This window comes from Triticum urartu, chromosome 5A (genome assembly GCF_056163025.1).
Source record: "Triticum urartu cultivar PI428250 chromosome 5A, HENAU_Tu73, whole genome shotgun sequence".
NCBI classification, from domain to species: domain Eukaryota; kingdom Viridiplantae; phylum Streptophyta; class Magnoliopsida; order Poales; family Poaceae; genus Triticum; species Triticum urartu.
This window is the reverse complement of record NC_141877.1, coordinates 686,453,438-686,468,675: the sequence shown is the minus strand read 5'-3', so window position 1 is coordinate 686,468,675 and position 15,238 is coordinate 686,453,438. Positions and strand designations below refer to the sequence as shown.

Genomic DNA, 15,238 nt, shown 5'->3' with positions numbered 1-15,238 from the left:
AAGCGATAGCAACATACTAAACGATCGGGTGCTAAGCTAATGGAATGGGTCATGTCAATCAGATCATTCAACTAATGATGTGACCTCGTTAATCAAATAACAACTCTTTGTTCATGGTTAGGAAACATAACCATCTTTGATTAACGAGCTAGTCAAGTAGAGGCATACTAGTGCCACTCTGTTTGTCTATGTATTCACACATGTATTATGTTTCTGGTTAATACAATTCCAGCATGAATAATAAACATTTATCATGATATAAGGAAATAAATAATAACTTTATTATTGCCTCTAGGGCATATTTCCTTCATGTAGGTGCTTCCTCCTCTGATCTGGGTAGCGGCCTGCGCTTTGGGTAACTCTTGGAGGGGCGTTCGAGTTCATAATCTTCGGCCGCAAGGACTTCAGTCCATCTATCAGCTAGCAAATCTTGGTCAGCTCTAAGCTGTTGCTGCTTTTTCTTGAGGCTGCTTGCTGTGGCTAAAAGCCTGCGTTTGAAACGCTCTTGTTCGGCGGGGTCTGATGGTACGACGAATTCGTCGTCGTCGAGGCTTGCCTCGTCTTCGGAGGGAGGCATATAATTATCATCCTCAACCTCTCGGTCTGCCGCTCTCTCGTGAGGGCTGGCTTCTCCATCTTCCTGTGCCGAATCTCGCTGGAGGGGGTGTTCTTCGGCACTATCCGGGGTAGTATTGTCTCCCGTGCCGGAATCACCGTTTTTACTTTGGCGGGATTTAGAGCGGCGCCGCTAACGCCGGCGCTTTGGCTGCTTCTTGGAGGTGTCATCCCCCGCTGTTGCATCGCCATCTCCATCCTTTGGAGTATCCACCATATATATGTCATATGACGAGGTGGCCTTCCAGCGCCCTACAGGTGCTGGTTCCTGTTCGTCTCCTACATCGTCGTCCATACCGTCGATGTCTTCGGAGCCGAAGTCAAGCATGTCGGTTAGATCGTCGATAGTGGCTACAAAGTGGGTGGTGGGTGGGCTTTGAATTTCTTCATCGTCCGTATCCCATCCTCGCTGGCCGTAGTCCAGCCAGGGCTCTCCTGATAAAGAGAGAGACTTGAGAGAATTCAGGATGTTGCCAAAAGGCGAATGCTGAAAGATGTCCGCAGCGGTGAACTCCATTATTGGCGCCCAATCGGATTCAATCGGCAGGGGCGCGGGGGGTTCGGAGTCCGGGGAGGAGTCCGGATCCTCGGAGTCACGGGTCATGCAGAGTGCGGGGCTGCCGTTCGGCTCGATCGCCTTTGAGACCGCAGCCCCCGAGGTGATGTCCAACCGCTCATCCTCGATTGGCGCAATAGGCTCCGAGTTAAGGGTCGGAACCGGTGCATGTGCGGCCTCCAGGACACTGTTCGGAGGCAGAGCTAGATCATGCCCCTCGAGATAGTGCGGCGCGCTTGGCTGTGGCTCGAATCCGTCGAAGATCTAATCTCCACGGATGTCTGCCGCGTAGTTTAGGCTTCCAAATCTGACTTGATGGCCAGGGGCGTAGCTTTCGATCTGCTCCAGGTGGCCAAGTGAATTGGCCCGAAGTGCGAAGCCGCCGAAGACGAAGATCTGTCCGGGGAGAAAAGTCTCACCCTGGACCTCATCGTTGTTGATGATCAAGGGAGCCATCGGGCCTAAAGGCGACGACACAGAGGAACTCTCAATGAAAGCACCAATGTCAGTGTCAAAACCGGCGGATCTCGGGTAGGGGGTCCCGAACTGTGCGTCAAGGCCGGATGGTAACAGGAGACAAGGGACACGATGTTTTTACCCAGGTTCGGGCCCTCTCGATGGAGGTAATACCCTACTCCTGCTTGATTAATATTGATGATATGGGTAGTACAAGAGTAGATCTACCACGAGATAAAGGAGGCTAAACCCTAGAAGCTAGCCTATGGTATGATTGTTGTGTATGGAGTTGATGTCCTACGGACTACAACCCTCCGGTTTATATAGACACCGGATAGGGTTAGGGTTACACAGAGTCGGTTACAATGGTAGGAGATCTTGAATATCCGCATCGCCAAGCTTGCCTTCCACGCCAAGGAAAGTCCCATCCGGACACGGGACGAAGCCTTCAATCTTGTATCTTCATAGTCCAGGAGTCCGGCGAAGGTATAGTCCGGCTACCCGAACACCCCCTAATCCAGGACTCCCTCAAGGATACTCATTGGTCCCGGCAGCGCCCCTCGTAGGGGCCCGCCTCACTTTGTTTAGCTACTGCATTGCTACCTTCACTTTCTTCTGAAGCTTTGACTCTTTTTGGATCCCCCTTGGGGGGGGGACTCATGGTATTTGAGGCAGATGGCACTATCGCCAGGGGATTGTCAAAAAATTTGAGCTGCTGCTGGATACCGCTTCCTTGGCCAGTATCTTCCCTTCGAACTCTCTTCCTATTAGTTTCAGCCATATCTGTATCCACCTCCACAGCTGTGTGTTCATTGTTCACAACTTCCATATCCATCGACATGGACTGCCCAGTTCCTCTTGCTGCCGACCGTCCACCTCGGGCACCTCTGCCTTCCCGACGACCCCGACCCCCTCCAGGGCCAGAGCCAGTCCTCATCGCCCAAGAAGCGTGGAGATCTTTAAAGTACATTGCTGACGGTGAGTGAATCCCATTGCCGTGTTCCTTGTAGACATGGCCAAGATGCCACAAACTGCGCACCAGTCCGGCAGCTTTTCATAGCGAACTCTGTAGATCTGTCGTGTGCCATCCCTCACCATTGTGACTGCATTCTTTAAAGGTTTCAAGACATTGATTCTTACCCATACGCGGTAGAAGTTACCCGCGAAATCTTGAGAAAGCTTTTCTGAAAAAAGAACTTCTCCTACCCTACTAGCGAGGGCATCCACCAGGTGTGCATATTTGTCTGGGACATCATGGATCTGAATCCAGATGTTAAGTGTATCCAGCGGAACCATTGAGGGTTGTGTGATACCGTCATACGGTGCAAGGATGACTGCATTCCCACGAAAATTCCAAGGGCCATCCTGAATGACCCGTTCCCAATCTCCCAAACAGAAGAAGTGCACCGTATAGAGATTATCCTCCAGAGGACGGAAGTTGCAATGCTGGGCCAGATCCCACGCTGCGCGCATATTCTTAAAGAACCAATACTGCCTATAAGATTTCTAGATATGCACACGTACCACAGCGATCCACATGGCTGAATCAGGCGGTGCCTCCTTCTCGTCATAGATCACATCATCAAGGTCCTCTTCGCGCAGCCCTAGTTCCGCCATCATCCTCTCAATCTCAGCAGCGGGGTCAGCCCCGGACGTGCTTGCCGACGCTGAGCTTTTTGCTGCCATAACCGTAACCCTAACCCGATCTTTGAAGTCACCGGAATAAATTGGTAAGGTAAAAATCAAATAATGCGAGGCGGATACCAAACCTGGCCAAATGGGCCGGCACCGCACGGCCTGGGTTAAACGGGCCAGGCACGGCTCTGTGCTTTTACCCCTCTTGATAACCCCTCTTGCCCCTCCCTCCTATAAATATAAAAGCCGCCCGCACTCCATGGCATCGCCTCGCCTCGCCGCCGTTCCCCGCAACCCCCTGTCTGTCGACCCAATTCCTCTCACGGATATCACCCGACGCCTCGTCCTCTCCAGATCGAACGGAGGGAGGTGAGCACTTGGACATCCCGATCCCGATCAGCTTGGAGTTCGTCCCGATTGGTTGGTAGGCGCTGGTTCCTAGGTCTCCCTCCGGAGTTGCTCGTTCCGATTGTGATTGTGGTTGGTAGGTGAGGCGCTTAGGGTTCATAGGTCTCGGATCCAGCCAGCGCCGTCTTGTATCCTTTCCTGCCTGGCTTTGAGTATTCATTCGTATGACTAGGATACTAGGATTTAATTAGTTAGGGTTTGTTTGTTTGTAGGGTTCGATTATCCGTAATAAGGAATCAATCTGACGTTTTAGTTAGGGTTTGCTTGGTTGGTTGTGGTCAGATTTTGGTTTCTCAAATGGTGTATGAATTCTTCAACTGTGCCTGTCGCGATTTTGGGCGGAAATTGATGATTTCGGGGGCAAAATCCGAGGGATTTTGTGGATGAAAGATGGGCAAACTTGGGGAAACCAAGCAAGCAAATCCATGGATCAAAATCAACAAAACTTCATCATGCCAACAAATCACACAAAAAAAAATTGGGGCTATTTTTGGTGGGGAAATTTCGAATTAGGACGAAAAACAACAAAATCAAAGCTAGAAAACGAATATTAATTTGGATGGAATTCATGCTATGTTGTTCGATTTCAGTTTATGCCAGAATGTTAAATTTTTTGTTTTATCAACTGTGTTTGAGCCTAGTAGATTTGTTGCATATTCATGTTCTTGCTCTGTTTGGATAGGTAACAATTAATATTTGGGATCCTAAAATATTTATGCACTGGCAGCACTTAACCTGCAGCTGCTGATTAATGTTGTAGTCATATGTGCTGCTTTCCAGCTCTCTTGTTTGGATAGGTATTTGGTTATCGTTTGGGTTTATTTATTATCGTTTGTAAATGCTGGTTTGGTTTTCTGTGCTCACTATGCCCTTGCACATGGGATGCAATTTTTTTTATTTCCCTGCTGTTTAGTTTATTGTTTCCTTTGATGGTGAGGCATTAATTCTGGAGATAGATGCAATTTTCTTGCTCACAATAATACAATGAATGATGGGATCTCTATCTACTTTGAACCAAATTATATATATTCCCTCTGTTAATTTTTTTCTGTTTTGGGTGATTGAGTGTATTCATTCATTTTGTTTAGTTGCCTATCAGTATAAATACATGGCTGGATTGCTTTCACTTCATATTAATAACTATTCTGTCCCACAATGCAAATTTGCTGCTGTCCTAACTAATTAAGTAGAAGCTTTGGATTGGTGCTGTATGGTCTCTTCCTGACATTAAATCCTCCTCTGTTTGTGCTGTCTGAACCAGGTAGCAGCAACCAACTGTTCTGCTGCTGCAGTCTTCTTCGCCGCCAAAAGGAAAAGATGCTCTACAAAATCCACTCCCATGCCGAAATCCAAGCCCTGCAGGCCCGCACCGATGAGCTGGGCCACTCCAAAGACTTCATGCTTGTGAATCTTGTCTCTCTGGAGTCGGTGCGCATAGCGAGCGAGTCGTATGCACTCCTCCGCCCGCTGATCATGGAGTCGATGTTCTGGTCATGCTCGGAGCTGGAAAACCTCTCGGTCGTGGCAGCCTTGTCGCTGGAAATCCAGATGCTTGAGCATGATGTGTTACCCCGGCTCAAGGTTCAGGAGGCCAAGCTGGAACGGGGCGCCCTGCAAGCCCTCCTCCTCATGAAAGACTCAACAATTATGCTCTTAAATCTCAGGAAGCGCTTTATCGTAGCCTTGGGCGTATTGCTTTTCGAGGAGGATCAGGTCTCAGGCCAAGTCAAAAAGCTGAGCGAAATGCTAAAGGATACTGCTGATGGTGTACTCAAAGGTAATGGTAACATTGTCTTGCTTGAGAAGCGTGTCCCGTTGCTGGTCAAGCTGGTCACCAAAGTGTTGGAGACCCCGGTTCTTTTCTGTGATCCTGATGAGTATTCTGATGAGTAGACTTATCAGCCAGCTCGAGGCTCTTGTGATGAGTATTTCTTAGGGGCGTGGCAAACAGTTTAGAATCAACCCTTTATGTTTGGATGTGTTATTAATGGATTTTAAATGATATGTATCTTGGGTAGTGTTTTCTCATTCTGTGCTAGTCGGGTACAACTTGCAATTACTTTCAGTTTTTTTTTGAGAAACATCCCTTCTGTGTTTTACTGTACAGTCACATGGAGGTATTCGCCCTTTTGGGGGAATATATGCCAAAAGAATATAGTATGTTAGAAAAGAAATCCCAAATATAAGTCTTTTAAGAGGTTTCACTAAAAGACTACATACCGATGAATATAGACATACTTTAGAACGTGGATGGATTCATTCATTTTGCTCTGTATGTACTTCCTCTGTTCCATAATAAATGACTCAACTTAATATTAAATTTAGTACAAAGTTGAGTCATTTATTTTAGAACGGAGGGAGTAGTTTTCTACTAGTGAAATCTCTTAGAAGACTTATAAATTTGGGGACGGAGGGATCTGTGAGTGTCCATGATTAAAGCTTTGCAAATACCATAAACAAAACGTTACCTTGTACTTGAAGCTGAATTGAATTGAAATGTGATTAGCCTTCCACTAGCCTGCCAAGGAGGAAGGAGCCCACCGTGCGCCACCATTCCATCCTCCATATCTCCATTTCCTCTTGTCGCGCCGCAGTCCTCAACTAAACTAGGTTGCTCCACCTTGCTGTCACCAGCTCCTTCTTCGCCCACCTCCTCCTTTTCCTGACACGCAGATCTAGTTGCGTCGATCGCCGCGCAACAATCCTAGCCACGACGAGCTCCACCACCGTGCGGTTCGGGAGCCGCGCCGCAGTCCTCAACTAAACTAGGCTGCTCCACCTTGCCGTCACCAGCCCCTTCTCCGCCCACCTCCCCCTTCTCCTGACACGCAGATCTAGTTGAGGACTGCGTCAGATCTAGTTGCGCCGGTCGCCGCGCAACAACCCTAGCCACGACGAGCTCCACCACCGTGCGGTCCGGGAGCCACGCCACAGCAGCGCACCCTCCGGCCACAGCCCTATGCGCAGACATACATCGCCTCCCTCTGGCCCAGAACGCAATCCGACACCGCAGTCCGCGCCCAGCGAGAGGCGGCAGCATACCTCGCCTTCTTCGTGCGATGCTGCTGCTGCTGTAGGCGTCCCCACCCCCGTCTACTGCTCTCCCCCATCTGGTGTGCAACACCAACGTTTCCTCTCCTCTGACTCGTTTTTTTGTAGCAGTGATTTCTCAATGTGTCCTCTGACTCGGTTCTTATTGCAGCAGTGATTTTGTTGGCGAAGGTGCCTAGTGATTTGTTGGTGAAGCTGGCACACAGGCAAGTGATTTCTCCAGTATCTACTTAGCTTCGCTGTGTTCTCAGTTGCTGATGCTTTGCTGTATCAACTCTGGGTGGCTAGTGATGGAAGCATGCAAATGATATCTACTTCTCTCATCTCGCTTGGTCCATTGGAGTACACAAGTATGGTTGAGATTCTCCTCAAAGTGCAGCTTCACATCTTGAATGCATATGATGTTAGATTGTTACAAGTATTGGGACTGAGTGTTTTTCTACGCTATTAATACTAAACCTAGCTATCGTGCAAATGATTCAAATCATCCTGAAATGAGTACAACCGATTCTGCTATAGTCTAACAGAGGTTATTGGCTTTTTCTTTTTGGTGTTGGACACACATAATTGCTACCAAATTACTAATAACTTGACTGACTAAAGATGTTAAATTACTTAATTAGTGATATTAAATTTCTTAACTAGTGACATTAAACTTGCCTGACTAAAGGTATCAAATTTGGCATGTTTCCTAGTGAATTAAGGCTATCATTTCATATAGCATACCAGACCTTTTGGCACTTTTTGGGACAGCTTCATTGGTAAACCAGATTCACATCATCATATTTTTCTCATATTGACAGTTTCTTTGTAAAGTGAATTTGCTTGTGTTTTTTTCCAATCACCCTCGCTGCCTGTTTTTGCTTGTGGGATTCCCCTGTTAAGGTATTTGTTTCCCAAAGCTAATATTTATTTATGCTTCCAATTCCTAAGGTTAATTCCTCTGTTCCCAGTTTTCAAATGTGTGCAGCGTGAAACCAATGTTGATGACCTCATGGAAAACACTAGGAGATTATATTTATTTATTTATTTTTGCAAAACTGCATATGCCTACTTTGATGTTGATATCAGAAAATTTCAAACTATATTGCAATTTTTGTTTACACATCCCATTGCCAATGATGCATTTATTACTATCTGTATCCCACAGCTCTGAACCCCATGCCGATAGCTGTCTGTTTCATTTATTTTGGCATACCCATGGTTTGTTGCTTAATTCTTAACACTATTTTGCCTAGCTTATTCACTTGTTTTGCCTAATTTATAATATATAATTATTTTTGTAGTGCATCGTTGGTTACGACTCCAGCTCGCGCGCCCTCCGTGGATCAGGCATCAACGGTCGCAGTTCTGAGGATGCCACCTCCTCTGGTGCTCTGCATCCATCTTCCCCACTAAGGTGAGCATTGCGCCGTCGTTCTTCCTTTGTCTCCCCCGCGACAACTCAACTATTTTTGCGCATAATTGGGAGTGGATTGGACCTGTTAATTCTTTTGCTCCGTCATTGTTTCGGTAGGCAGATGCATTTTTTGTAGAAAAATAATCCAGAGGTGTGGTTTTGGTCCCCTGGAGGCTTACAGTTCTTCTGACGCTGGACTATTGCTTTCAGATTAGCTTGTTACTTTAGCTGGGAATCAGAGATTTTACGAAAGTAATGGTGTTACTTCAATTGTAATATTGTGGATGCATTTATATAGCTTTTTGTGCTTTTTGCTTGTGTTGTGTCTCAGCCGGTGATTGCGAACTGTTTGTATTAGTTTTCTAGCTAGGTAGCACAGCCAAGGCGTCTTTTATGCAAATAAACTGTGTTTATTGCTTCATGTGTTTGTTAGGCAATTTAGTGTCATTTTTGTTAGGCAACATTGTGCTCCTAAATAGGCAGTTTAGCCTTTCGTTACAAATCTGGGTGTGCCTCATGTACTGCATTAGCCAAAAAAACTGCATGGTTATGCAAATATGGAGCATGCTGCATTATCCCAGATTAAATTATGGCATGCTATTCCATATTGTTTCATGTTTTCACAATAAAACTAGAACTAAGAACTAGTTAGCATTATGAAATGATATTGGTACACATTAGGCATTAGTTTAATTTTTCATTAGGCAAAATTACTTTTATGTCAGGTTAAGACACATTTATGCATTAGGCAATGATATTGGTATATTCCTTATTCCATAACATAGTTCTATGTTATGGAAAAAATACTATTCTGCATAAGAAAAACCAATTTCTCCATCATGGATAGTACTTCACATAATCAGGTGAATAATACAGTTTTGCCTAATATGGACCTAGCAATTTTTTAGACAATATTCTAATAACCACCTGACATCAAGTAGAGTATTTAAATCCTTCATTAAGCAATTATAAGCTCCAAAATACAGTTCCAGCATTAAGCAACGAATCTGTATAGTGTTGCATCAAGAAATAGTTAGATTTAGCATTTTAAGTTACATTACCTAGTAACTTAGAAATATATTATCAAGCATCTTATAGTTAGCTTTAGCATTTTTTATATTCATTATTATTGCTTAATGAAGAATACTATTTTTCCTAATCTAGAACCTACTATTGTCTAACACTTAGCACTATTATTGCCTATAATATGAAAAAGTAGCATTCGTAACTTTGATTTGTGTTTCAATGGACCCAGCACTCCGCCTCATCCTTCATGCTTGGCTCTTCGGTTTTGTGGCGCAGGTGTGCGTGGTGAGCTGGGCGCTAGTCGTGGTGAGCTGGGTTTAGGGTTTGCTTGGTAACACACACAGCGTCGGTTGTAATTCTGGAGATGCAATTTTCTTGCTCACAATATATAATACAATGAATGATATGTACTTTGAACCAAATTATATTATATTCCCTCTGTTAATTATTTTTCTGTTTTGGGCATTCATTTATTTTGTTTAGTTGCCTATCAGTATACATACATGGTTGAATTGCTGCTTTCACTTCATATTAATAACTATTCGTCTGTCGCACAATGCAAATATATATATGCTGTCCTAACTAATTAAGTAGAAGCTTGGATTGGTGCTGTATGGTCTCTTGCTGACATTAAATCCTCCTCTGTTTGTGCTGTCTGTACCAGGTAGCAGCAACCAACTCTTCTGCTGCTGCAGTCTTCTTGGCCGCCAAAAGGAAAAGATGCTCTACAAAATCCACTCCCATGCCCAAATCCAAGCCCTGCAGGCCCGCTCCGATGAGCTGGGCCACTCCAATGAGGACATGGTTGTGAATCTTGTCTCTCTGGAGTCGGTGCGCATAGCGCGCGAGTCGTATGCACTCCTCCGCCCGCTGATCAAGGAGTCGAGGTCCTGGAAATGCCCGGAGCTGGATTCCCTCTCGGTCGTGGCAGGCTTGTCGCTGGAAATCCAAAAGCTTGAGCATCATGTGTTACCCCAGCTCATGGTTCAGGAGGCCAAGCTGGAACGGGGCGCCCTGCAAGCCCTCCTAGTCATGAAGAACTCAGCAATTAAGCTCTTACATCTGAGTAAGTGCTTTAAGGAAGCCTTGGGCGTATTGCTTGCCGAGGAGGAGCATCTGGTCTCAGTCTCAGCCCAAGTCAAAATGCTGAGCACACTACTAGAGGATACTGTCGTTCATGTACTCAAAGGTTGCAACGGTGTCTGGCTTCAGCAGCGTCTCCCGTCGCTGGTCCGGCTGGTCACCTATGTGTTGGAGATGCTGGTTCGTTTCTGTGTTTCTGATGAGCATTCTGATGAGTAGAAGACTTATCAGCCAGCTCTTATTTCTGATGATTATTTCTTAGGGGCGTGGCAAAAAGTTTAGAATCAACCCTTTATATATGTTTGGATGTGTTATTAATGGATGGATTTTAAATGATATGTGTCTTGGGTGGGTAGTGTTTTCTCATTCTGTGCTAGTAGGGTACAACTTGCAATTACTTTCAGTTCCTAAATATATAAGTCTTTTAAGAGGTTTCACTAAAAGACTACATACAGATGAATATAGACATACTTTAGAACGTGGATTCACTCATTTTGCTCCGTATATAGTTTCCTAGTGAAATCTCTTAAAAGACTTGTATATATAGGAAGGAACGGAGGTAGTAGTGCTTATCTGTGAGTGTCCATGATTAAAGCTTTGCAAATACCATAAACAAAACATCACCTTGTACTTGCAGCTGAATTGAATTGAAATGTGATTAGCCTTCCACTAGCCAGCCAAGGAGGAAGGAGCCCCTATCTCCATTTCCTCTTGTCGCGCCGCAGTCCTCAACTAAACTAGGCTGCCGTCACCAGCCCCTTCTCTGCCCACCTCCCCCTTCTCCTGACACGCACATCTAGTTACGCCGGTCACCGCGCAACAACCCTAGCCACGACGAGCTCCACCACCGTGCGGTCCGGGAGCCACGCCGCAGCAGCGCACCGCCACCGCCCTCGCCCTCGCCCTCGCCCCTCCGGCCACATCAGTGATTTCTCAATGTCTCCTCTGACTCATTTTTTATTGCAGCAGTGATTTTGTTGGCGAAGCTGCGTAGTGATTTGTTGGTGAAGCTGGCACACAGGCAAGTGATTTCTCTAGTATCTATCTACTTAGCTTCGCTGTGTTCTCAGTTGTTGATGCTTTGCTGTATCAACTCTGGGTGGCTAGTGATGGAAACATGCAAATGATATCTACTTCTCTCATCTCGCTTGGTCCATTGGAGTACACAAGTATGGTTGAGCTTCTCATGTTAACTATTTAGTTGCATAGAGAATTGATTCAAGTACAGATGTCTGGTTGAGCTTGCACATTCTCCTCAAAGTGCAGCTTCACAGAAATGCATATGATGTTAGATTGTTACTAGTATTGGGACCGAATGTTTTTCTACACTAATAATACTAAACCTATCGTGCAAATGATTCAAATCATCCTGAAATGATGTTACTAGTACAACCGATTCTGCTATAGTGAGGGTGCCCCCCCGGCACGTGGGCCTACCTCGTGGACGACTCGGGCACCTTCTTGACGTGAGACCTATGCCAAAAGTTCCTATAAATACAGAAACCTCCAGAAAATAACCTAGATAGGGAGTTCCGCTGCCTCAAGCCTTTGTAGCCACCAAAAACCAACCGGGACCCTGTTCCGGCACCCTGCCGGAGGGGGGATCCCTCACTGGTGGCCATCTTCATCATCCTGGCGCTCTCCATAACGAGGAGGGAGTAGTTCACCCTCGGGGCTGAGGGTATGTACCAGTAGCTATGTGTTTGATCTCTCTCTCTCTCTCTCTCTCCCTCTCTCTCTCTATCTCTATCTCTCTCGTGTTCTTGAGGTGGTACGATCTTGATGTATCGCGAGCTTTGCTATTATAGTTGGATCTTATGATGTTTCTCCCCCTCTACTCTCTTGTAACGGATTGAGTTTTCCATTTGAAGTTATCTTATCAGATTGAGTCTTTAAGGATTTGAGAACACTTGATGTATGTCTTGCATGTGCTTATCTGTGGTGACAATGGGATATCATGTGATCTACTTGATGTATGTTTTGGTGATCAACTTGCGGGTTCCGTGACCTCGTGAACTTATGCATAGGGGTTGGCACATGTTTTTTTCTTGACTCTCCGGTAGAAACTTTGGGGCACTCTTTGAAGTACTTTGTGTTGGTTGAATAGATGAATATGAGATTGTGTGATGCATATCGTATAATCATACCCACGGATACTTGAGGTGACAATGGAGTATCTAGGTGACATTACGGTTTTGGTTGATTTGTGTCTTAAGGTGTTAGTCTAGTACGAACTCTTGAATAGATCGATCCGAAAGAATAACTTTGAGGTGGTTTTGTACCCTACAATAATCTCTTCGTTTGTTCTCTGCTATTAGTGACTTTGGAGTGACTCTTTGTTGCATGTTGAGGGATAGTTATATGATCCAGTTATGTTATTATTGTTGAGAGAACTTGCACTAGTGAAAGTTTGAACCCTAGGCCTTGTTTCAACGCATTGCAATACTGTTTGTGCTCACTTTTATCATTAGTTACCTTGGTGTTTTTATATTTTCATATTACAAAAACCTATATCTACCATCCATATTGCACTTGTATCACCATCTCTTCGCCGAACTAGTGCACCTATACAATTTACCATTGTGTTGGGTGTGTTGGGGACACAAGAGACTCTTTGTTATTTGGTTGCAGGGTTGCTTGAGAGAGACCATCTTCATCCTACGCCTCCCACAGATTGATAAACCTTAGGTCATCCACTTGAGAGAAATTTGCTACTGTCCTACAAACCTCTGCACTTGGAGGCCCAACAACGTCTACGAGAAGAAGGTTGCGTAGTAGAAATCAATCATCTTATAATGCTACCGTCAATCAAAGTAGAATAAGATGCATAAAGGATAAACATCACATGCAATCAATATAAGTGATATGATATGGCCATCATCATCTTGTGCCTTTGATCTCCATCTCCAAAGCACCGTCATGATCACCATCATCACCGGCGCGACACCTTGATCTCCATCGTAGCATCGTTGTCATCTCTCCAACTATTGTGTCGGGACCCCGATTCTAAGTCACACCGATCTAGCATGTAACACCTCATATCACTTTGCGGCCTCACGCACAGTATCCCCACGGGTGTCGCCTTACCATGGCCCGGGACCGTTTGCGCCTTTTGGCTCGCGTATATGATTGTGTCGCTAGCATCCATATGACAGAGAACCCGGGCCGACATGGCTAGTCGTGAACCCAAAGCGTCACTAACCTATGGGAACATGCATACATGATTCACATCGAGCGTGTCGGTCAGCAGCGTGTGAATCCGGGCTGTAGCACTGGGCTAACAGGACTCCGGGGAACCCGGGCTGTAGCAGGCTAGGCAGGACTCCGGTTGTCACCGCGTGACATTTCCCCGAAGGGACAGACACAGGAACGAAGTGAAACACATGCCGGCCAGTCAAGTGTCCTGAGCAGTAGTGCTGGGCTAGCAGGACTCCGGTGAACCGGGCTGTAGCGGACTACTATGGCTCAAGGAAGCACTAGACTACATTTCCCCATAAGAGAGACTGCCAAGGATAAACAACTAGATTGTCGGATCCCACACATAGCAATACACGTCACACGTACGCATAACATGCAAGTATGTGCTGTACAACATGGCATCACAACATAACGCAAACTCATATAGATAAAGGCTCAAAAGAGCCACATAGCATAAATACAAACAGGGGTCACATGACCCATCATTCAGAGCATACAAGCAACGGAAGCATTACATGTCTGAGTATAGACAACTACAAAAGAAAAGGGCTGAGAAGCCTGACTATCTACAAGACCCTCCCAAGGGTACAAGATCGTAGCTGAGGTAACAAGCTACTCGTCGAAGTCCAAGCGGAACTACTAGTAAGACAGATGTCTCATCTGCAAAACATAAATAAAGCAAACGTGAGTAAAAAGGTACTCAGCAAGACTTACATCAGATCCTATCATATATGCATTTGTATCAAGAAGGTAATGTGGGGTTTAGTTGCAGCAAGCCAGCTTTGACTCAGTGGCTATCCTGTTCTACGACAACGAGAAACTTCTTTGAGATGAGGCAGCGCACACGAGTCCACTAATCACCACATCAATACACTACTATGGATTCATCTCGTCTCCCTACGAGAAGGCCATCCATAGCACTCACACTTGTCTTGAGCATTTTAGAGTATCCACTTTAAGTTGTCTATGTACCACTTAAGCATCCAAGAAGTCCATAACCGAGGACACGGCTATTCGAATAGATCATGATAACCCTGCAGGAGTGTACTTCTTCACACATGCTCTCACCACTTATCACCATGTACACGTCATGTATCTCGGCAACCTTCAAACGGAAGCCTGGCGAGGGTGTCGGCCACGACCTAACTAACCACACAAGACTCTAGTCCAGGTTTATCGCCTATTCGGGTTCCATCCGCAAGGAGATCCGGCCGGGGTGTCGCTCATGGCCCCAAACGATGAGTACAGGGTTCCCGAGCCCACCAACCGGGTGCCACTCGGTACACCGGGCCACGTGTGCCTAGTCTGTCCCAAGCCCACCCTGCCGGGTGCCACTCGGTAGAAAAATAGCACTACCTATAAACACCAGAAACTAGTTGCAACTCCTGGACAGAGATCAAGTTGGTTAATAAGTCGAGAGAGCTTGGAGCGCCCGGAGCCCAATGTGTGGTAGTAGCTAGTCATTGGACAACTTACACAGAACTCGGTTCTTAAGGACGGTCCCAATGAGACAACCCACCATGTACTCCTACATGGCCTCTCACCGCTACCTTTACCAAATCGTGTTCACACGCTTAACTCTCAGCATCAGAACATATCATATCACTCCAATCCATTCCCAATGAATCAGACCTGACACAACTCTAAGCAATAGTAGGCATGGCATGGTAGGAACACAACATGGCTCAATCAACTCCTACACATGCTAGTGGGTTTCAGCTATTTACTGTGGCAATGACAGGTCATGTAGAGGAATGGGTTCAACTACCGCAGCATAAAGTAGCAGTTGAATCGTTGTTGTCCTAATGCAA

At 45.8% G+C, this 15,238-nt stretch overlaps 2 protein-coding genes across 2 annotated transcripts; both read left to right on the top strand.

Annotated features, from left to right (window-relative positions):
• The first annotated feature begins 4,871 nt into the window (after positions 1–4,871).
• On the top strand, positions 4,872–8,124 carry LOC147974198 (uncharacterized). Its single transcript, XM_087525204.1, has 2 exons — positions 4,872–5,524; positions 8,008–8,124. The coding sequence occupies exons 1-2, from the start codon at positions 4,988–4,990 to the stop codon at positions 8,122–8,124; spliced, it is 654 nt and encodes a 217-aa protein (XP_087381330.1). The 5' UTR covers positions 4,872–4,987.
• Positions 8,125–9,732: 1,608 nt separating this feature from the next.
• On the top strand, positions 9,733–10,448 carry LOC147974197 (uncharacterized). Its single transcript, XM_087525203.1, has one exon. The coding sequence runs from the start codon at positions 9,867–9,869 to the stop codon at positions 10,446–10,448; it is 582 nt and encodes a 193-aa protein (XP_087381329.1). The 5' UTR covers positions 9,733–9,866.
• Positions 10,449–15,238: the final 4,790 nt, after the last annotated feature.